The 25,243-nt window shown below is 40.9% G+C and overlaps 1 protein-coding gene across 7 annotated transcripts in view; it reads right to left on the bottom strand.

The window, feature by feature from the left end:
* The window catches only part of LOC130267277 (protocadherin alpha-C2-like), a 374,990-nt gene that overhangs the window by 176,722 nt on the left and 173,025 nt on the right, over nt 1–25,243 (bottom strand). The window contains exon 1 of one of the 7 annotated variants that reach the window (XM_056516753.1): nt 16,277–18,454. The exons of the other annotated variants lie outside the window; for them this stretch is intronic. Coding sequence (XP_056372728.1) covers nt 16,277–18,445 — 2,169 coding nt within the window. The 5' untranslated portion in view covers nt 18,446–18,454. Of the gene's footprint in view, nt 1–16,276; nt 18,455–25,243 lie in introns of those variants that run through there. 7 annotated transcript variants of the gene reach the window in all.

The following is a 25,243-nucleotide window of genomic DNA, read 5'->3' as shown; positions in this document are numbered from 1 at the left end:
GGGATTAGATCAAGAGGTGTAAACTGAAGGTTTTGCCATGGCCTTCACAATCTCTTGACTTCAACATAATTGAAAATCTATGGATAGACCTTAAAAGAGCAGTGCGTGACAGACAGCCCAGAAATCTCAAAGAACTGGAAGACTTTTGTAAGGAAGAATGGGCAAAGATACCTCAAACAAGAATTGAAAGACTCTTGGCTGGCTACAAAAAGCATCTACAAGCTGTGATACTTGCCAAAGTGGGCAGTACAATATATTAACTCTGCAGGGTGCTCAAACTTTTGCAGATGCCATTTTTTTGTTTTCTGTTATTTTGAAAGTGTAAATGATGGAAATAAAATCGAACTTTTGTTGACATATGAAAGGAATGTCAAATATGTAATTTGATGCCTTTTGGAGATTTTTACATCTTTCCTTGGCTTCTTTATGCACATTAATACACAGTTTTACCTGGGGTGCCCAAACTTTTGATCCCCACTGTATATACTAAGAAATGGTGTTACAAATTTTGGGGGGACTTTTTTTTGTTTCACATCCAACTTTAATGAAAATTATTCAAACACCTGTGGGTTGTTAAGGCTCACTATACCCCTTGTTACATTCCGTTAGGGGTGTAGTCCCCAAAATGAGGTCACATGTGGGTGTTTTTTTTTTTGTGGTTATGTCAGAACCGCTGTAACGATCAGTCACCTCAAATGTACATGGCGCTCTCACTCCTGAGCCTTGTGCACCTGCAGAGACTTTTACATCCACAAATGGAATATTTCTGTACTCAGGAGAAATTGCGTAAAAATTTTGGGGGTCTTTTGTGAAAATGAAGTATGGGGCAACATCAGCATGTTAGTGTAAACAAAAATTATTTTTTTACAATAACATGCTGAGTAGACCACAAATTCAACTTTTACATAAGGGGTAAAATGAGGAGAAGCTCACCAAAATTTGTTAGGCAATTTTTCCCGAGTACAAAAATACCCCACATGTGGCCCTAAACTGTTGCCTTGAAATACGACAGTGCTCCGAAGTGAGAGAGCAACCCGGATGCAAGAATTACACTTGACTCAGATACCAAAATTACCACCCTACAGCAGTGTTTCTTAAACAGGGTGCTTCCAGCCGTTGCAAAACTCCCAACATGCCTTGACAGACAATGGATGTCCGGCAATACTGGGAGTTGTTGTTTTGCAACAGCTGGAGGCTCCGTTTTGAAAACATTGCCGTACGAGATGTTTTTCATTTTAATTGGGGGGGGGGGGGTAACTGTGTAGGGGTATGTGTATGTGTAGTGTTTTACTTTTTATTCTGTGTAGGTGTGGTGTGTAGTGTAGCATTTTAAGGGTACATTCACACAGGCGGGGGTTCACAGTGAATTTCCCGCTGGGAGTTGGAGCTGCAGCAGAAAATTTGCTGCTTCTCAAACTTGCAGTGAGAAACTCGCAGTAAACCCCCACCCATGTGAATGTACCCTGTACATTCACATGGGGGAGGGGCAAACCTCTAGAGCTGCCCTTTGGCTGTCTGTGCATGCTGGGGGTTGTAGTTATTCAACAGCTGGATGCACACTGGTTGCAAAACACTGAGGGTTTGCTACTTAACTCAGTGTTTCGCAACCAGTGTGCCTCCAGCTGTTGCACAACTACAACTGCCAGCATGTACTGTCTTTCAGTGCATGCTGGGAGTTGTAGTTTGCAACAGCTGGAGGCACACTGGTTGCGAAACAGTTAGGTAACAAACTCTGTGTTTCACAACCAGTGTGCCTTCAGCTGTTGCAAAACGACAACTCTCAGCATGCACTGACTTAGTTATTCAACAGGTAGAGGCACACTACTACAACCCTCAGCATGCCATTTGGTTATCCGTGCATGCTGGGAGTTTTAGTTATGCAACTGCTGGAGGCACACCTTTTCATAGAAAAAAAATGTGCCTCCAGCTGTTGAATAACTACAACCCCCAGCATGCACAAACTACCAAAGGGTACGCTAAGAGTTTTAGTTGTGCCTTCTGCTGTTGCATAATAACAACTCCCAGCATGCCCTTTTGTGCATGCTGGGAGTTGTTGCTAAGCAACAGCGGTAGGCCAGCCTTACCTCCTGCTGCTGCTCCAGGATCCTCCTGCTTCTGCCCCCGCTCCTGGGGCCTCGATCCAACCAACGATGTCAGGGATCGGGGCCCCACTACAGGTTTCGACTCCCGGCACCTCTCTCCCCCTCCAGAATAGGATTTCTCGGACGGCACCTATCACCTTTTTTACGGATCACCGGGGACCCAATTGACCTGGAATCACTGCATTGCAGCAATCGCCGACATGGGGGGGTCTCAAGACTTACCAGGGGTTTGCACAGGGTGCCTGCTGAATGATTTCAGCAAGCAGCCGGGACCGGAATTCCCACGGGCGTACAGGTACGCCCTGGGTCCTTAAGTACCAGGATGTCAGGGCGTACATGTACGCCCTTGGTCCTTAAGGGGTTAATGACAGAATGTTGGAGTGAATAAAACATGTTACAAAAAAAAAAAAAAAGAACAGAAATACCATCATTATTTTTGTGTCTTTGGTCTTTACAGAATTCATCACTTAGTATAAACCCCTTCATGGGGTATTCTAGCTTTTGTGTACATTTAAGGTAAGGTCACACTTGCCATATTTTGCTGCATATTTGCTGCTGCATATTTTCCTACCCATTGAGGTCAATAGGTAGCAAAATACACAGCTGATTTTGCTACCCATTGAATTCAATGGGTAGGAAAATATGCAGCAGCAAATATGTAGCAAAATATTGCATGTATTACCCTATCTTTAGGGTGGGGTCACAAGTGCCGAATTTTGCTGTGTCATTTGCTGCGGTATATTTCCTTACTCATTGAAGTCAATGGGTAACAAAAGCAGCTTCAGAAAAAATGCAGCAAAATACGCAGCAATATACAGCATGCGTGATCTTACCTTAACCCCTTAAGGAATTAATTTAACGTTTTCGTTTTTTCCTCCTCGCCTTCAAAAAATCATAACTCTTTTATATTTTCATCCACAGACTAGTATGAGGGCTTGTTATTTGCGCGACCAGTTGTTAGTTGTAATGCCATCACTCACTTTACCATAAAATGTGTGGCGCAACAAAAAAAATACTATTTGTGTGGGGAAATTAAAAAGAAAACCGCAATTTTACATATTTTGGAAGGTTTCGTTTTCCCACCGTACAATTTATGGTAAAAATGACATGTGTTCTTTATTCTTTGGGTCAATACGATTAAAATGATACCCATGATAATATACTTTTCTATTACTGTTGCGCTTAAAAAAAATCGCAAACTTTTTAACCAAATTAGTACATTTAAAATCCCCCTATTTTGAAGACCTATAACTTTTTCAATTTTCTGTATAAGCGACGATATGAGGGCTAATTTCTTTGCGCTGTGATCTGTACTTTTTATTGATACCATATTTGCTTATATAAAACTTTTAATGCATTTTTATAAATGTTTTGGGGAATAAAATGTTGTTTAAAAAAAAGCAGCTATTTTGGATTTTTTTTTTAACTTTCATGCCGTTCACCGTACGGTATCATTAACATTTTATTTTAATAGTTCGGATATTTACATACACGGCAATACCAAATATACCCTTTTTGGGGGTGAAATTGGGAAAATGGGACATTTTATGTTTTTATTGGGGAGGGAGTTTTTCAAATTTTTGTAACTTTTTTTTAAGACTTTTTTTTACTTTTATTTTTACACTTTATTAATAGTCCACATAGAAGACTATTTATAGCAATCATTCGATTGCTAATACTGTTAAGTGCTATGCATAGGACATAGCACTGATCAGTGTTATTGGCTATCTTCTGCTCTTGTCTGCTCGATCGCAGACCAGAGCAGAAGACCCATGGAAGGCAGCGGAGGCAGGTGAGGGGACCTCCGTCTGCCGTTCTGGATGACCAGATTGCTGCGGCATCCATTTTAGTGACCGCGATGCTGCAGATGCTGTGATCTGTATTGATCACAGCATCTGGGGGTTAATGGCGGACATCTGCAGGATCTCGGATGTCCGCCATTACCGGCGGGTCCCTGGCTGCTGTCAGCAGCCAGGACCTGTCGCACATGAGCCGCGCATCGCTCCGATGCTCGCGGTTATGCATAGGACGTAAATGTGCGTCCCGGTGCGTTAAGTACCAGCTCATCAGGACGTACATTTATATCCAGCGTTGTTAAGGGGTTAAATATATGTGCCCCTGATGCCATGCTTTGTATATGTTAAATGTACATGCAGTACTCAAGCCTTTCCTGGGATCCTGTGACAACAGCTGATAACAGCGGACTTGGCTTATTCTCATCTTGCTTGACAAGCCAGCCCCCTGATGAAGTGTGCGGCCCATCCGTACTTCCCACTGTGCTTGCATCAACCGCGGTCACATGATCTCAACACAGTCTGCAGAGTGCGGAGACACATATAATGCTAGACAAGATGAGAAGAAGCCAAGCCCCCTGCAAACATTATAAAATCCTGTTTTAAAGAGTTCCATTAGATCACTCAATTTCACTTATTTATCTTACTATAAGGAATCCTCTTGTTAAATTGATGTCATAGATACCCCCTTTTCACTTACCAGGCTTAGTTAGTAAAATATAATTAGACATATCTCTGCAGTGTCCACTGTGTTAGTAGATTTCCTGATTCGATTTTTTTAAGTAAATAACTCTTAAAAATAAGTTTTATCATATTTCTGGATCTAGCAGTAAATTTTACTTAGTTATTCATTTACTTAGATACTTTTGTCAGTCTCTACTTAACCCACTTCTGTCTAGATTTCTAGTTCTTTCTTATACACACGAGGCAAGAATTGTCTACAACATTCTATGTGTAGCCTGCCTACTGATTTGTTGGCATGTGATTTGTGACTTTAATGAAAAACCCCATTATCACACACTGTAATTTTCCACTTGTTTGCTTTATATACATTTTTCAGCTGTAAATGGAGGAATAAACATCCACATTTCTTAATTGGCCTAAGGTGAGAATCATGGTTTTAAAAAGAGAGTATTGAAGTGAGTTACTGTTGGGAACTATAACAATCTACCTTTATCCAAAACTTTTTTAAATCTCTTATTTAGTATCTTAATTGCAAAAAAAAAAAATAAAACTGTTTGAGTAAACAAGGAAAATTTGTTTTCAGTAACCGTTTTTACAACTACATAGCCATAAGTTATTACACATATTAAACTGAATAACATGTTTTTTAAAAATTTTTAACATACAGGAGAAATCAGCTCTGAGCAGTTTAACTTTATATGCTCTAAGCCATGATTATTCATTAATGCAAATTAAAATGTGTTAATTGCAAAATGTATGGAAAATAAAATATCAAAACTCATTCTACTAATACTTTGGAATTGCAGGGTAAGATTGGCAATAAGACAAAATTCTATTTAAAACACCATATTATAATTTAAAATTGGGCACATTCAGATAAATCCACAAATCAGTTATGTTATCAAATTACTCATCCCGATGAATACATTAATAAATTAAATGGCTTTAGTTGTGGCTGCAGCAAGAATTTTAAAATGTAAAGGGGCTGTCATACTGTATGCCCCTTTAGTCAGAACAGCCTTATACTAGCTAATGTGGGATACTATTGAAAAAGAACATCTTCTGCTAGGTCAGACTTGAAATGGCACTGTATTATATAGTCATCCATGTAACTGAATAATCATTTTATAATAAAGTATCTTAAATACATTGCTCTCCAAGGAACACTAAAATAGAATATAGATGTCACGATGCCGGCTGGCAGGTAGTGGACCCTCTGTGCCAGAGAGGGATTGGCGTGGACCGTGCTAGTGGACCGGTTCTAAGCCACTACTGGTTTTCACCAGAGCCCGCCGCAAAGCGGGATGGTCTTGCTGCGGCGGTAGTGACCAGGTCGTATCCACTAGCAACGGCTCACCTCTCTGGCTGCTGAAGATAGGCGCGGTACAAGGGAGTAGGCAGAAGCAAGGTCGGACGTAGCAGAAGGTCGGGGCAGGCAGCAAGGATCGTAGTCAAGGGCAACGGCAGAAGGTCTGGAAACACAGGCAAGGAACACACAAGGAACGCTTTCACTGGCACTAAGGCAACAAGATCCGGCAAGGGAGTGCAAGGGAAGTGAGGTAATATAGGGAAGTGCACAGGTGAAAACCCTAATTGGAACCACTGCGCCAATCAGCGGCGCAGTGGCCCTTTAAATCGCAGAGACCCGGCGCGCGCGCGCCCTAGGGAGCGGGGCCGCGCGCGCCGGGACAGAACAGACGGGGAGCGAGTCAGGTAGGGGAGCCGGGGTGCGCATCGCGAGCGGGCGCTACCCGCATCGCGAATCGCATCCCGGCTGGCAGCAGGATCGCAGCGCCCCGGGTCAGAGGACGTGACCGGAGCGCTGCAGCGGAGGGAGTGAAGCGAGCGCTCCGGGGAGGAGCGGGGACCCGGAGCGCTCGGCGTAACAGTACCCCCCCCCTTGGGTCTCCCCCTCTTCTTGGAGCCTGAGAACCTGAGGAGCAGACTTTTGTCAAGGATGTTGTCCTCAGGTTCCCAGGATCTCTCTTCAGGACCACAACCCTCCCAGTCTACTAAAAAAAAATTTTTCCCTCTGACCTTTTTGGCAGCCAAAATTTCCTTGACCGAGAAGACGTCCGAGGAGCCGGAAACAGGAGTGGGAGGAACAGATTTGGGAGAAAAACGGTTGAGGATGAGTGGTTTGAGAAGAGAGACGTGAAAGGCATTAGGGATACGAAGAGAAGGAGGAAGAAGAAGTTTATAAGAGACAGGATTAATTTGACACAAAATTTTGAAAGGACCAAGATAGCGTGGTCCCAACTTGTAGCTAGGGACACGGAAGCGGACATATTTAGCGGAGAGCCATACCTTGTCTCCAGGGGAAAAAACGGGGGGAGCTCTTCTTTTCTTATCCGCGAACCTCTTCATGCGTGAAGAAGCCTGTAAGAGAGAATTTTGGGTCTCTCTCCATATAATGGAAAGGTCACGAGAAATTTCATCCACAGCGGGCAGACCAGAGGGCAAGGGGGTAGGGAGGGGGGGAAGAGGGTGACGGCCGTACACCACGAAAAATGGGGATTTGGAGGAAGATTCAGAGACCCTGAAGTTATACGAAAATTCGGCCCATGGAAGGAGATCTGCCCAGTCATCCTGGCGGGAGGAAACAAAATGTCGCAAATAATCACCCAGGATCTGGTTAATTCTTTCTACTTGTCCATTGGACTGGGGATGATATGCAGAGGAAAAATTTAATTTAATCTTGAGTTGTTTACAGAGAGCCCTCCAGAATTTAGACACGAATTGGACCCCTCTATCCGAGACAATCTGCGTAGGCAACCCGTGAAGACGAAAAATGTGTACAAAAAATTGTTTAGCCAACTGAGGCGCAGAAGGAAGACCAGGAAGAGGGATGAAATGTGCCATTTTGGAGAATCGATCAACGACCACCCAAATAACGGTGTTGCCACGGGAAGGGGGTAAATCAGTAATAAAATCCATACCAATCAGAGACCAAGGCTGTTCGGGGACAGGCAGAGGATGAAGAAAACCAGCGGGCTTCTGGCGAGGAGTCTTATCCCGGGCACAGATAGTGCAGGCTCGCACAAAGTCCCCAACATCCGTCTCCAGAGTCGGCCACCAATAGAAGCGGGAGATGAGTTGCACAGATTTCTTGATGCCCGCATGACCTGCGAGATGGGAGGAGTGACCCCATTTGAGGATTCCGAGGCGTTGGCGTGGAGAAACAAAGGTCTTTCCTGGAGGAGTCTGCCTGATGGAGGCAGGAGAAGTGGAGATCAGGCAGTCAGGTGGAATGATGTGTTGCGGAGGGAGATCAACTTCTGAGGCATCCGAGGAACGAGAGAGAGCATCGGCCCTAATGTTCTTATCGGCAGGACGAAAGTGAATCTCAAAATTAAATCGGGCAAAGAACAGAGACCACCGGGCCTGGCGAGGATTCAGCCGTTGGGCCGACTGGAGGTAGGAGAGGTTCTTGTGGTCGGTGTAGATAATAACAGGAAATCTTGATCCCTCCAGCAGATGCCTCCATTCCTCAAGTGCTAATTTAATGGCTAGAAGCTCTCGATCCCCGATGGAGTAGTTCCTCTCCGCTGGAGAGAAGGTCCTAGAGAAAAAACCACAAGTGACAGCATGCCCGGAAGGATTTTTTTGTAGAAGAACAGCTCCAGCTCCTACTGAGGAGGCATCAACCTCCAATAGGAAGGGTTTGGAAGGGTCAGGTCTGGAGAGCACGGGAGCCGAAGAAAAGGCAGACTTGAGTCGTTTAAAGGAGTCTTCTGCTTGAGGAGGCCAGGACTTGGGATCAGCATTTTTCTTGGTTAAAGCCACGATAGGAGCCACAATGGTAGAAAAATGTGGAATAAATTGCCTGTAATAATTGGCGAACCCCAAAAAGCGTTGGATAGCACGGAGTCCGGAGGGGCGTGGCCAATTTAAGACGGCAGAGAGTTTGTCTGGATCCATCTGTAGTCCCTGGCCAGAGACCAAATATCCTAGAAAAGGAAGAGATTGGCATTCAAACAGACATTTCTCAATTTTGGCATAGAGTTGGTTGTCACGAAGTCTCTGAAGAACCATACGGACATGCTGGCGGTGTTCTTCTAGATTGGCAGAAAAAATTAGGATATCGTCCAGATATACCACAACACAGGAGTATAACAGATCACGAAAAATTTCATTGACAAAGTCTTGGAAGACGGCAGGGGCATTGCACAGTCCAAAGGGCATGACCAGATACTCAAAGTGTCCATCTCTGGTGTTAAATGCCGTTTTCCACTCGTCCCCCTCTCTGATGCGGATGAGGTTATAGGCGCCTCTTAAGTCCAATTTAGTGAAGATGTGGGCACCTTGGAGGCGATCAAAGAGTTCAGAGATGAGGGGTAAGGGGTAGCGGTTCTTAACCGTGATTTTATTAAGACCGCGGTAGTCAATGCAAGGACGTAGGGAGCCATCTTTTTTGGACACAAAGAAAAATCCGGCTCCGGCAGGAGAGGAGGATTTACGGATAAAGCCCTTTTTTAGATTCTCCTGGACGTATTCGGACATGGCAAGAGTCTCTGGGGCAGAGAGAGGATAAATTCTGCCCCGGGGTGGAGTAGTACCCGGGAGGAGGTCGATAGGGCAATCATAAGGCCTGTGAGGAGGTAGAGTCTCAGCTTGTTTTTTGCAGAAAACATCCGCGAAGTCCATATAGGCCTTAGGGAGACCGGTTACTGGAGGAACCACAGAGTTACGGCAAGGGTTACTGGGAACCGGTTTTAGACAGTTCTTGGAACAAGAGGACCCCCAACTCTTGATCTCCCCAGTGGACCAATCCAGGGTTGGGGAATGAAGTTGAAGCCAGGGAAGTCCAAGGAGAATCTCCGAGGTGCAATTGGGGAGGACCAAAAGTTCAATCCTCTCATGATGAGATCCGATGCTCATAAGAAGGGGCTCCGTGCGGAAACGTATGGTACAGTCCAATCTTTCATTATTTACACAATTGATGTAGAGGGGTCTGGCGAGACTGGTCACTGGGATGTTGAACCTGTTGACGAGAGAGGCCAAAATAAAATTTCCTGCAGATCCAGAGTCCAAGAAGGCCACTGTAGAGAAGGAGAAGGCAGAGGCAGACATCCGCACAGGCACAGTAAGACGTGGAGAAGCAGAGTAGACATCAAGGACTGTCTCACCTTTGTGCGGAGTCAGCGTACGTCTTTCCAGGCGGGGAGGACGGATAGGACAATCCCTCAGGAAGTGTTCGGTACTAGCACAGTACAGGCAGAGGTTCTCCATACGGCGTCGTGTCCTCTCTTGAGGTGTCAGGCGAGACCGGTCGACCTGCATAGCCTCCACGGCGGGAGGCACAGGAACAGATTGCAGGGGACCAGAGGAGAGAGGAGCCGAGGAGACGAAACGCCTCGTGCGAACAGAGTCCATATCTTGGCGGAGTTCCTGACGCCTTTCAGAAAAACGCATGTCAATGCGAGTGGCTAGGTGAATAAGTTCATGTAGATTAGCAGGAATTTCTCGTGCGGCCAGAACATCTTTAATGTTGCTGGATAGGCCTTTTTTGAAGGTCGCGCAGAGGGCCTCATTATTCCAGGACAATTCTGAAGCAAGTGTACGGAATTGTACGGCGTACTCGCCAACGGAAGAATTACCCTGGACCAGGTTCAACAGGGCAGTCTCAGCAGAAGAGGCTCGGGCAGGTTCCTCAAAGACACTTCGGATTTCCGAGAAGAAGGAGTGTACAGAGGCAGTGACGGGGTCATTGCGGTCCCAGAGCGGTGTGGCCCATGACAGGGCTTTTCCGGACAGAAGACTGACTACGAAAGCCACCTTAGACCTTTCAGTGGGAAACAGGTCCGACATCATCTCCAGATGCAGGGAACATTGGGAAAGAAAGCCACGGCAAAACTTAGAGTCCCCATCAAATTTATCCGGCAAGGATAAGCGTATCCCAGGAGCGGCCACTCGCTGCGGAGGAGGTGCAGGAGCTGGCGGAGGAGATGACTGCTGAAGCTGTGGTAGCAACTGTTGTAGCATAACGGTAAGTTGAGACAGCTGTTGGCCTTGTTGCGCTATCTGTTGTGACTGCTGGGCGACCACCGTGGTGAGGTCAGCGACAACTGGCAGAGGAACTTCAGCGGGATCCATGGCCGGATCTACTGTCACGATGCCGGCTGGCAGGTAGTGGACCCTCTGTGCCAGAGAGGGATTGGCGTGGACCGTGCTAGTGGACCGGTTCTAAGCCACTACTGGTTTTCACCAGAGCCCGCCGCAAAGCGGGATGGTCTTGCTGCGGCGGTAGTGACCAGGTCGTATCCACTAGCAACGGCTCACCTCTCTGGCTGCTGAAGATAGGCGCGGTACAAGGGAGTAGGCAGAAGCAAGGTCGGACGTAGCAGAAGGTCGGGGCAGGCAGCAAGGATCGTAGTCAAGGGCAACGGCAGAAGGTCTGGAAACACAGGCAAGGAACACACAAGGAACGCTTTCACTGGCACTAAGGCAACAAGATCCGGCAAGGGAGTGCAAGGGAAGTGAGGTAATATAGGGAAGTGCACAGGTGAAAACCCTAATTGGAACCACTGCGCCAATCAGCGGCGCAGTGGCCCTTTAAATCGCAGAGACCCGGCGCGCGCGCGCCCTAGGGAGCGGGGCCGCGCGCGCCGGGACAGAACAGACGGGGAGCGAGTCAGGTAGGGGAGCCGGGGTGCGCATCGCGAGCGGGCGCTACCCGCATCGCGAATCGCATCCCGGCTGGCAGCAGGATCGCAGCGCCCCGGGTCAGAGGACGTGACCGGAGCGCTGCAGCGGAGGGAGTGAAGCGAGCGCTCCGGGGAGGAGCGGGGACCCGGAGCGCTCGGCGTAACAATAGACTAGCATTGTTAACTAACAGTTTGGTAGATTAACCCTTGTGGTACCTGCACGATGTCTACAAGACGGGTTGTTTCAGGATCATCCAAATGTTGGACCACTTATTTAGATTGGACATAATTGTACATCTTGGTGCCTTGATACTTAATGTACCTGGACATACATTTACATCCTAGGCAGCATTCTGACTATGAAGTGAGCGAGGAGCTGTGTTCGCTTCATAGACGGATGGTTCCGGCTCCTTTCAGCAGCTGTGACATTACCGGTAATGGAAAACATCAGTGATCATGCTGTTGCCCACCGTTAACCCGTCAGATGCCGTGATTAATTCTGATCATGGCATCTAATGCAGTTGCAGTGCTTGCATCTAATCATTGGACCTCTGCAACTTGATTGAGGGGTCGAATGAGTAAAAATGTGTCAAGTGCCAGTGGCCTGCTTACCTGTTCCGTGTTGCTCTGGGGATCTTCTTGTTTTGTCTGACCATAAAGACAAGCTGTATAAGCAGATGGGCAATATTACTTATAAGTGCTATGCCAATGTATTGCTCTGAACAGTAATAGCAATCAAAAGATTGCTATAAATTCTAAGGAGAATCAAAAAAAAAAGTAAAATAAGTAAAGTAAAATAAAAGTAAACTAAATAGTAAAAAAGTTAGCTTATTTTTTTAAATGTGAAGAAACCCATCCCCCGAAAAATTTTAATAACCCCCTTTACAAAGTGTAAAAAAAAAAAGAAAAAAATACATAATGTATTTTAAAAAGTCAAAAAACTATTAAAATATAATGTTAATGATCACATACGTTGATGGTGTAAGTGCGAAAAAAGAAAAAAAAGTCATAAATTCCAGAAACAAAATTAAATAATAAGTCTCATATGTGCAAAAGTGGTACCGATAAAAAGAAATCCCTTATATATCCCCATATACAGAAAAATGTAAAGTTATAGTAAATGGCAATTTTAGGCATACTTATTTTGGGCATACTTATTTTGCTTAAAACGTTTGCTTTTTTTACAGTATGAAAATAGAAAAGCTTGTAACAATGGGTATCATTTTAATCACATTTAAAACAAAATAAAGATACTATGTTTTTACTTTACTATAAGTTTAACTTTACTATAAAGTGAACTGCATATAAAAGAAGTCCTCCAAAAGTTGCAAAACTGAGGTTTAAAGGGGTACTCCGGAGCTTAGACATCTATTCAAAGGATAGGGGATAAGATGCCTGATCGCGGGGGTCCCGCCGCTGGGGACCCCCATGATATTGCACGCCGCACCCCGTTAAAATCAGTCCCCGGAGCATGTTCGATCCGGGTCTGATTACTGTCGATCACGGGGCCGGAGCATTGTGACGTCCTTTGGATAGGGGATAAGATGTCTAAGCGCCGGAGTACCCCTTTAAGTTCAATTTCCTCACACGTTGCACCATTCATTTTATGGTCAAATAAAAGGTGTCATTACAAAGTACGACTAGTTATGCAAAAAACAAACCGTCATATAACCCTGCAAATTGAAAAATAAAAAGATGGAGGAAAGCTCTAAAATACAAATGCAACAATCAAAAATGGCTGTGTACTCAAGGCCTTGAACCAGCCCACAAGCTATATTAATTTATTTATTTACAGTTTAACTGCAGTTTTTTGTTATCCATAACAATGACCTTCTGACCTAAGTCATTAAAAAAAAAAAACATGGGTTGCTATAGAAACAGTTTGTAAAGAGCATGTGTTAAAATCCATTTCTCAGACAGCACATCCCTAGATATTAGATTTCCAATCTCAGGTTCAAATTGACAATGATAAAAAAAGAAAAAAAATACATAAAATATTTATTTTTCTTCTACTCATCTATTATTTAGATTATTAGCAGAACATGCGCGGCAGGGGCCATATACGAATTTGCTATATTCACATATTTGCTATTTTCATTCTCTTTTTTCCCATGCAAAAATTTGTAATGAATTTGCATAGTGCGCATGCACAATTATATCTTTCACCTAAAAGAAGGGAGGGATAAGTGTCCAGTCTGGAAATGCTGATATTCGCATAAATATTCGCATAAACAAAAAAAAAACTAATTCGTCATTATTAGTGTTGAGCGGCATAGGCCATATTCGAATTCGCGAATATTCGCGAATAAATGGATGAATATTTGTCATATTCGCGAATATTCGCATATTCGTAATGTTCTCGTTTTATTTTCGCATACGCGAATATTCGCGTGTGCGAAAATTAACATATACGAAAATTTGCATATACAAAAATTAACATAAGCTAAAATTCGCATATGCGAAAATTCGCACACCAGTCTCACACAGTAGTATTAGAGCCTTCTTACACCACACAAGCTGGAAGCAGAGAGGGATGATCACTGTGATGTGTACTGTGAAAAAAAAACAAAAAAATAAAAAATAAAAACGAATATTCGTAATTACGAATATATAGCGCTATATTTGCGAATATTCGTGAATTCGCGAATATGCGATATTCGTGAATAAAATTCGAATTGCGAATATTCGCGAGCAACACTAGTCATTATGAATATATATCACTATATTCTAAATATTCGCGAAATCACCAACTGCCAATATTCGCGCTCAGCATTAATGAACCTTAAATCATAAATTTAGATCCAAGAAGACTTTAAGCCCAAGTCATTTTCAAATTTTCCATCGTGCAATGGCGGCGCTATATTGATGATATCATTTTTATTTGGAAGGGAACCAGAGACCTTTTAGACGATTTTATCCAGGAAATCAATACCAATACCTCCAATCTCACTTTCATACCCTGTATTAACACTGGCACTTTAGAATTTTCTGACCTTTTAATCACCATTGAGTCTTCTAAATTAAACTGCAGTACATTCCATAAGCCAGTTGCAAAAAATAGTTTTATTCTTTTTAACTGCTGCCATCTAACTAGATAGCGTTTAAACCTTCCTATAATATTTTATACAAATCTTTAAAAAAAATCTTCAATCTGGAAAGATCCTCATTTTTAAACTCAAAATCTGTCAATCTTAACACCAATGATGATCCCAAAATTATTATACCATTTAATAAGGAATGCAAGAAAATAGAAATGATTATCAAAAAGCTGATTGGGCAAGGTATCCCCTCACAACCACTGATTATTTATACTAAGGCCACGAACTTAGGGATTTAAGTTGCCCCCACAATCAAACAGCCAATCATTTTCCATCCGTCATCTACCTGGTTATACACAAAAGGCTTTCATAAATGCGGGTCTTGTTTAGGATCCAAAACAACCAATTTTCCTAAAAAAAAAAAATGATTGAAGTCACTTCTACTTCTAATCAATTTATACACCGAATATCCGAATGTCTTACTTGCCACAGAAAAGGCGTAATCTATTTAGTATAATGCAGTTGTGGCAAACAGTACATAGGCCGCACAAAAAGAAAACTCAAGACCCGCATCTATGAACACATTTATAACATTTAAAAAGGATTAAAAACTCACCCTTTATCACCACATTTCAGCGAATATCACAACCAGAATCCAACAGACTTTATTTTTTTGGCAATCCAAAGTGTTTAAAGATGCTGGAGAAGGGGAGATTGTATTACACGCATGTCTAAGGCTGAACCACTCTCATTCGCACGTACCACTACAGAACTTACTGCTGTCTCTACCATACTAGCTATGGCAACTACCTTCCCTCCAGGCCGGACACCATCCTGTGCCAGCTGCATACTACTGAGACTTCATCCTGCAGACGGGCACTATCCCTAGTGCCGGACGCCTCCGTGCCAGCCCGGACTTCATACATCTTCATCACCCGTACGGTCAGTGAGTGGTGCCGTGCACCAAATCCCGTGTCATACATCTGTTATCAATGATCATACAATTTTATTGATATTACTGCGGAACTGTTTGATATTTCATTGCTTCATTTTTTATATTTGAATAAATTACCATTAATATTTCAACTGGATCCACTCTCTCATCCCTTTTTTCATGTGTGCACCTTAGAAGACTGGTATTTATTTAATTCATTGCAAAATGAATTATACATATTCATTTAATATTTTGGCCTTTTTAGGGTGAAGGCATCACTAGTAACCTTGGGTACATATTTTCCCTAGTCCAAGTGAGCTGCACACCTATCCTATATTTTCTAATTGTTGTTTACTAAAAAGCGACCTATTTAAGAGTTGCTTAGCAGTAGGCAACATTTCTGGATCCCATGGTCTTGTCGAATTGCTACTTAGTCACTTATTAGATAGAATTACTAGTTTTATGTATTCCAAAGGGATAGTCCAAATAAGAGCATAATAAATGAGGTCCGGTGAACTACAGGTATTCAATAAGTAACATTTTTTTTACTGATTCTGGCCCACCAGAAAACCAATGGATTTCCAGTGATCCCAAGTTCTGGAACAACAAAGGGCTCCTAATTCAACAACATCTCAAAGATCCAGCAAAAGACAACCCTTTTTGGAGCTCACTCTGGAGTCAATCTCTTACCACCATTTTTTATATGTTGATTCAAAAAATTCTTTCAGACCTTATTGGTAATACTAATGTGTTATGTGTGTGAAATTATAACAAATTTTATGAAACATGAGTCCTATATAAAGAAAAAACCACCACTGCTATTTCTCCTGGTGGATCGAAGGAACCTCAGTTCAATACTGTTGGCTTGGGACTTTGTTTCTCCCTGATAGAGCATTTAGAGCGTAACTCTATTAAATAAAGGCTATAGGATTATAGGAAATATGCAGATATTTATAGTAGAATATATAGCAAACTAATACATTATTACTAGTTTTTCAACACCTAAAATAGACTACACATGGTAAATATTAGTTATTATATTATTATATTAATTATTATATTTGGGTCATTTTCTTACCTGATTCAGAATGGCTCCCTGCTGTATCCCAAGATTTTCACTTGCAGGTGACATTTGAGAGAAATTTGGAGTGAACATTATCAAATCATTCCTCGCTTGTTGAGAGTTTGAGCATACCCTATAATGAGTTTGTTGAGAATACATCCAGCTACCTCCAGTGTTCGTGCAGATTTTGTAACTTTCTTTCAGGTCGTTGATCTCATCCCTGTATTTTTGCCACCTTAAAACAGTACATACAATTAAGGTAAGAAGAAATATGCTTGAAATTATGCAAATGGCGGTAACCAAATAAACATTGGCATCAGAAAAATCTTCAATTATTCCTTTTGACTCATGGTTTTCAAGCTTCATCTCCTCTTCAGAGTCCACCAAAGATATGATAACTTGAGCTATTGCTGTCATAGCTGGTTCTCCATGGTCCTGGGCTACCACAACTAATCTATATTCTTCATTGTCCGAATCCATAAATTGGCGTTTTAAACTGATGTCTCCAGTTTTCTGAGAAATGGCAAATGGTATTTTGCCTAATAAATCCCTAAAATGATAAGACGTCAAAGCATTATATCCGGAATCAGGATCAATCGCTCTCATTTTTGCCACTAGGTATCCAGGCTGTGCTGACCTCGGGGTCTTGATTATAGATGTTGCATAAAGTGGAGCAAAGGTAGGAGCATTATCATTAATATCTTCAATAAAAATATTTAATGTCAGGTTAGAGGTAAGTGGAGGTAGACCACTATCGGTGGCTTTTATGTGACACTGAAAATAAGTAATTTGTTCATGATCAAATGACACTAAAGCAAATACCTTTCCATTTTCAGGATTAATAGAGACGTAAGATGATATTGGAATCCCATCAATAGTGCTATCAGTGATTAAATATGTGATGAAGGAATTTTGGCCAACATCTGGGTCGAAGGCTGATGCTGTATAAACAAGAGTACCTGGTGGATTATTTTCCTTGATAGATATTGTATCATAAGGTTGTTGAAATTGAGGAGCATTGTCATTTACATCACTTATGTTAATTAAAATGGTTGTTGATACTGACAGAGGTGGAAGTCCTTCATCTTTTGCAGTAATAACAACTGTATATTGAGATTTTGTCTCTCTGTCCAATTGTCCATTTACAATTAGGGAAAAATCTGCCATAAATGCTGGGTTGATTTTAAAGGGCGTTATCTCTGAAATATGACAATTTACTTTCCCGTTTAATCCCGAGTCTTTGTCATGGACGCTTATTATTGCAACAGTTGTACCTTGTGGAGAATTCTCAGGAACAGAAACAGAGAGGGATGTTATTGTCATTTCTGGAGGGTTGTCATTGACATCAACCACAGTCACTAGAACTTTACAATGCCCAACCATTGGGTGGTCCCCATTATCAATGGCATCAATTTGAATTTCATACATTGCAACAGTTTCAAAGTCCACTTCTCCTTTTACTCTTATTTCCCCTGTGTGTTTGTTTAGGGTAAAAACATTGCTTATATCTTCTGTGACCTGCTTTCCAAATTCATATGTTATTTCCCCATTTTTCCCTTGGTCTAAATCGGTGGCATTCAACTTGATAACTAAACTCCCTACCACTGCATTTTCAGTGATACTACATTGATAGAATGGTTGGTAAAAAGAGGGAGCATTATCATTAACATCTTCTACAGTGATGACAACATTAGCTGTGCCACTCAGTCTTGGTTTGCCTCCATCATAAGCTATAAGAGTTAGATTGTGAAAAGATTGCTTTTCTCTGTCTAAGGGTTTCTTCAGTACAAGTTCCACAGATCTTATCTGATTCATATATTTCTGAAAATCTAATGCAAAATACTCACTTGCACTGAGCTCATAATTTGTGACAGAATTTGTACCAGTATCTGGATCAAGAGCTCCCTCTAAAAGAAATCGAGATCCAGCAGGTCTGAGCTCTGATATCACAAGACTAAATACTCCTGAGGGAAATACTGGACTATTGTCATTTATATCTTCTATTTCTACATCTACACGATACATCTGCACAGGCTTATCTACAATGACCTGCAGAGGAATAATACAGAAGGGTTTAAATGGACACAGTATTTCTCTGTCTATTGTCTCTTTAACAAACAAGATTCCATTCTGCAGGTTCACCTGGAAATATTCCTTCTCATCTCTAGAGACAATGTGTAACATTCTGGAATTAATCTCACCTATATCCAGTCCAAGATCCTGAGCAATTCTTCCAACAAAGGTGCCATGCTTGGATTCCTCTGGGATGATATAATGCAGCTGACTCAGGACCACATCCCAAGACATGTGCAGCAATAAGAAATACACCAACCTGTTCCTTGCCTGATAATCCTGTATTTGATTAAGCATTTCTTAAATTTGCAAATGATGAATCAGTTAGTTTCTCTGTCAGTAAGGCATTCACATTGAAAAGGGATCCACAATATGAGGAAAACCAATCATGGCCGATATCCTCCAAACCAGGCATTCAGAAGCAATAATAGAGAAAGGTATTTGTGAATCCTTCTCATACGTTGGTGTGGAGTGACATCTAGTGCTGAATCCTTATAATTCAACTAGCTCCAACAGACACATAAGTTCCCTTTCCCCAAAAATAACTTATTGAACATGCACTTGTGTTGAATAATCAGGTTTCTTTTTATAAGAAAACAATGGTAACGGTATCTTTTAGCACATAAAAATATATTTCATGTTTCTGATTGTTATTTTTTATTAGGTAACCAGTATAATTATATCTAGTATAAAAAAATATTTTATACATCAACTACTAGGCAAAACAGCAGTGATCATATCTTATCAGAAAGGCTTAACAATGATGTCGGAATAAAAAAAACCCACAATTTTCTAACTTTTGGGGGCTTCCGATTCTATATAGTACACTTTTCAGTAAAATAACACCATATCTTTATTCTGTAGGTCCATACGGTTACAAGGATATCTCATTAATATAGGTTTTATTTTATTTTTATTTATAACTACATGCACCAAAGTTAGTATGTGTAAAGTTGTCATCTACTGACCCCTATAACTTTTTTATTTTTCCGTATACGGGGATATATGAGCGCTCATTTTTTGCGCCATGATCTGAAATTTTTATTGGTACCATGTTTGTTTTGATGAGACTTTTTGATCGATTTTTATAAAAATTTTTAGGGTATACAAAGTGACAAAAAAATATGCAATTAACATTATATTTTTATAGTGCAGACATTTATGCACACGTCAATTCCACATATGTTTATTTTTATTTACAGTTTTTTTTATGGAAAAAGGGGGTTGATTCAAACTTTTATTAGGGAACTATAACATGCAATACCTTGATTGCAGACACTTTTCAATGCTGTGCCATAGCATTGCATTTATCAGTGTCATCGGTGCTCTGCTGCTCCAGCCTGGATCTCAGGCATGTAGCAGCAGAGCGAAGATTGGACGGCAGGAGACAACGTAAGAAGCCTCCCGCTGTCCTCTCAGCTGTTCGGGACATTGTGATTTCACTGCGGCGGTCCCGAATAGCCCCCTGAGCTAACCAGCAATGCTTTTCTCCCGTTTTAGATGCCGCGGTCAATTTTCTCTGTGCACCGAATGACAGGGGTGTCGGCCCAGAGATTGCGGGGGTCCCCAGCGACGGGACCCCCACAATCTAATATCTTGTCCCCTATCCTTTAGATAAGGAATAAGATGTTTCTAACGGAGTACCCCTTTAAGCTATACATGTAATGAGTAAGACTTTGGGCATAAACAATGAGCTCCAGAGTATTTTTTCATACTGTTTTTACCAAAAAGGTATCTAGGTTTTGGTGAAGCCTCCCTGGTCAAAAATCTAATTCCTGAGAAACTTCATGAAAGCTTAACAAGATCATACAACAGCTATTGGGGATCTTGAGCAACTCTTCCATGCAGAGTGTTCTAAGTTCACATTTTTTGTTATCATAACTCTTATTGTGCAAATTTCTGTCTACACTTATCTGCTTATAAAATGGGAAATCTACAGATTTGTTTGAAGTTCTATGCAAGTCTATGGGACTGTCAGCTATTTCGTAGACCATGGGAATGTCAGCTATTTCTACAAAATAGCAGGCCGTCCCATAGACTTTCATGGAACTGAAAATCTGAAGATTGTTCCCTTTAGCAGCATGCCATTAAGTTGCTGGGAGTATTCAAAGTATATACTACCGCTACAACAATATTGTAGTTACATTTTAACAAAATATGGAAACATGCTATCATAACACTCCAAAAGCTTCAAATATCTGTCAATCACTGGGTGACCATACAATCACAAAACACAGTAGAGGGGATCTATTAAGCCTATACAGTTGCTTCTCCGTAAAAAAGTTGAAGATTTTTTGAAATGTCCTAGTTTGCTTAAAAAAATGTGCAGCTGTCTGCCCTTCTACAGCAATCATGCTTTTTTCTTAAGAGTGTGGGTGACCTGATGTAAAGGAGTGTAAAACCACACATCTAATTAATAAAAATATGTACTAGCTTAATAGCAAATACTGTATCTTAAATCCATACCAGTTCGGAGCCGGTGTCGGTTTAAAAGTGCAGTGTGCAGGAAAGACAATTACTTGATTCCTTTAGACACCATAGCCTCTTAATGAATAGGCCAAATACCAAGGCTGCCATCTCTTTACTAAAGGCTGCCATGTGAAACATCAGCCTTAGTAAATCCCCCCCCCCCCCCATTGTATACATCTCCCAACAGAATGTCACTAAAAAAGTGTTGTTTATGAGGTGCAAATTATAGTGACCCATACGCTTATGACTTACTTTACTAAGCAATGACATCTTATTCTGCATAAATACAAAAAAAATCTGTTTATTTTATAATATATTCTTAAGGGTGAAAATATTTTAATGAGAATGTATTTACATTATCTCATTATTACAGCATCACATTTTTGTAAATATTTTAATATATCTTTTTTTCTACAATGTAAAGTAGTTAACACACAACCTGTATGCCAGTGTTTAATGTTGTGTCCCCTTAAAATAACTCAACACACAGCCATTAATGTCTAAACCTTGGATACAAAAGTAAGTGCATTCTTTACAGTTCACTGGAAGTAAACATGGCACCTCATGGCAAGAACCTCTTTGGCAAGAACCTGAAAAAAATAATTGTTACTATATATAAATATCATCTAAGCAATGCAAAGATTGCCACAACCATAAAACTGAGCTGTAGCAGAGTGGAAAAGACCATACAGAAGTTTAGCCGGACAGATTCCACTCAGAACCGGCCGCACCATGGTCAAACAAAGAAGTTGAATGTACATGCTAAATGTCATATCCAGAGATTGTCTTTTGGAAGTAGACATATGAGTGCTGCAAAGGTTAAAGAGGTGAGGGGTCAGTCTGTCAGTGCTCAGATCATACTCTACACACTGCAATCAATTGCAAGGCTCTCAACCCAGAAGGAAGCCTTTTCTAAAGGTGATGCACAAGAAAGCCCACAAACAGTTTGAAGTCAAGCAGACTAAGGACATAGATTATTGCGACTATGTCCTGTGGTCCGATGAGACTAAGATAAACTTATTTGGTTCAGATGGTGTCAAGCATGGGTGGCAGAAACCAGGTGAGGATTACAAAGGAAAAGATGTATTGTAAGTCAAGCATTGTGGTGAGAATGTCATGGTCTGGGGCTGCATGAGTGCTGCTCACACTGGGGAGCTACAGCTCATTGAGGGAACCATGAATGTCAAAACTTACTGTGACATACTGAAGCAGAGCATGATCTCCTCTTTTCGAAAACTAGGCCTCATGGAAGTTATCTAACAAGATAACAACCCCAAACACATCTCCAAGATAACCACTGCATTGCTAAGGAAGCCAAGGATAAAGATGATGGACTGGCCAACAGTGTCTCCAGACCTAAACCCTATTGAGCATCTGTGGGGCATCCTCAAATGTAAAGTGGGGGAACACAAGGTCTCAAACATCCACCAGCTTCCTGATGTCATGGAGGAGTGAAAAAGGGCTCCAATGGCAACCTGTGAAACTCTGGTGAACTCCATGCCCAAAAGGCTTAAAGCAGTGCTGGAAAATATTGGTCCCCACAAAAAATATTGACACTTTGGGCCCAATTTTAACATTTTTACTTAGGGGTGTACTCATTTTTGTTGCCAAGGTTTATACATTAATGGCAATGTGTTGAGTTATGTTGAGGGGACACGCTACTTTACATTGTAGCAGTGTGTAATTTCTTCAGTGTTGTCACATGAAAAGATATAAAATATTTACAAAAATTAGTATGCCCATGAACAACTATACATACAACTATAAAGAATATTGTAATAGATAACTGTTTAATAACTTTCCCCATCCCTCCTAACCATTTTCTTGGGTCCACATTTTTATACATTTCCTATCCCTTACGTAGGGATTTTATTTTGTTGATTGACAAGTTCTTTAAAACTTTTGGAAGATCCCACTACAATTATAGTTTATTTATTTAATTACTTATTTATGTTATTATTATGTTGGTTAATTAAAGACTAAAAATTCGGAATAATTTCTGCTAATAATAACTTGATCCTAAAATTGTATTTATTATTACTCCAAGATACTTGAATTGTAAGATAACAACTAATATACCATACCAGTTATTAAATAATACATCTATATAATTATATAACACCTAAACATCAAAGAGTGTCCTACTGATGTTAAAACTAGCAATCATAAACTCGGTCAATAAAAACTTTGGGCCTTTGGTTTGCTTATTTGTTAAACTTTTTGTCCTATAAGGAAAGTTTGGAAGATCATACATTTGCTATAGTAAACTTAAAAAAATCTAAGTCATAAACTTGAATTTAACAACCTGCTTGTTGAACTTAGGAGTAATATAGGAGATTTACTATGAATATGGACCCAAGGAGGGGTTTAGGAGGGATAGAGTTAATTAATGGCTATGTATAACAATATTATTTTATTTAAAGTTGTTAATGGACATAAATATACTCTCATAAAAATGATCTTCTCACCTTAAGAAACTAAGTGAAAATATCATAAATAAAAATAAACAAAATTTGCTGGTATTTATGCACAAGACAGAATTCCTAAAATAGTGCTTTTCTGCATGAGCTTATTGGTCACTTTTGCATGAAAATCAAGTGCTATGAAGTATATATCTCTTTCTTTTTTTTTCACCCACATAATGCAAACTCAACAAGATTATTCCTGCAGTTACATCTGTTTCATCCCAGCTCTGCTGTATCAACGCATTCCATTATTGTAGTTTGGTCACTTGACTTCTGATCAAACATCATCTAGACTTTCAGATTTCAAATTACGTTCTCTCCCTTGGTATCGAAAAAAAAAAAGACCCCATGGACAGCTAGAGCCAGTACTATTTTTGCTTTCTAGGAAAACAGCGTAATAATTCTCATCTCTATATTCTCCTAAACTGACCAAGATACTACAAGAATACAGTTAGGGAGGTTGATCAAATCCATTATGACAGTGTGACAGGAGCTGTAAACCCAGCATCTGCTACAGGTCGATTTTTTTTTCAGCTCTGTAGAGAACTTGTACGGAATAGTCAATGCTGTTTCGGCATACAGGAAGATCTGCTGGCTGAGATGGGGACCCCATTATGAGCAGGCAAACACATGTTATTTATAGCAGGTAACCATGATATCATATGACCCAACTGAAATGATTCTGTAAAATTTTTGGATAGAAAGGAAGAAATAAATGAATGAACAGGCTTCACTGTTTGCTATAAACTAATTTATAGTTTGAACATATCTTTACCTTATGTCAGAAAAATAACCATTTTCTGTTAATAAAAATTTCCAAGACTTTTGGTGACTTTTTAGTTTTTATTTTATGTTAAAGGAAAACTGTCACATATTTTCTCCTGCACTATCCACAGTGCGGGAGACGCTGATTAAAATGAGCCCTACCTTGGTCTGATCCGCGCCGCCGTTCGCCCGCAATTGTAGTTTTAATCTCTGTGTATATCCTGCTGTAACTGGCAAAGGCGGGGCTTCTGCGGGCTAACGGACACTGATGTCAGCGCCGCTCATGAATATTCATCCCTCCTGTTCTCCCTCTCTTCGCCGCTCCTAATCAGAGGGAGGGATGAATATTCATGAGTGGCGCTGACATCAGTGTCCGTTAGCCTGCAGAAGCCCCGCCTTTGCCAGTTACAGCAGGATATACACAGAGATTAAAACTACAATTGCGGGTGAACAGCGGCACGGATCAGACCAAGGTAGGGCTCATTTTAATCAGCGTCTCCCGCACTATCCACCAATACCAATGTGGATAGTGCGGTAGAAAATATGTGACAGTTTTCCTTTAATGTACACAGTCTCTGTGCATGATGCAAAACAGGACAGCATGCAACTGCTTTCTATAATGTCCAAGTGCCTGCTATGAAGTAAATATCTGGAATTGCTGTTAACAGTAAGCAATATGGTTGTTCACATAAACTATAAGGTAATATATGTATGTATATATGAATATATATATATATATATATATATATATATATATATATATATATATATATAAATAAATAAACCCTGCTCAACATCTCAGTTTGAGTTAGTGTGCCTGTGTACTTTATGTAAAAATGTTGCTATCCTGGCTTTCTGTTCAATTTTTTTTTTTTATATTATCCGTTAACGACATGACTTTTATTTGGAAATACTTAAACAGTGTTGACTTATGTTTGGATGAATTTAAAAACTATTTTCATTACAAAATTTGCCTACCTTTGCTTTATTGCACAGCCTATATAATGTGCTATATGAGCTATATTTTCTTTGTATACATGAACTGCCTCGTATCTGTTCTTCTTTCCCTTTTAGCATATGTGAGCTGTCTTCCTTGGCTTATTTTCCCCTTATCTGCTATCTGAGCTGGTCTGTAACCACCAATCTCCAATCTCTATCACAGAGAGAGCAGAATCTCTGTCAGAAGTCCATCAGACTCTGATGGACCTAT

Source organism: Hyla sarda, chromosome 4 (assembly GCF_029499605.1).
Source record: "Hyla sarda isolate aHylSar1 chromosome 4, aHylSar1.hap1, whole genome shotgun sequence".
NCBI lineage: Eukaryota > Metazoa > Chordata > Amphibia > Anura > Hylidae > Hyla > Hyla sarda.
Note: the sequence above shows the minus strand (reverse complement) of the source record. Positions and strands in the feature narration are given on the sequence as shown.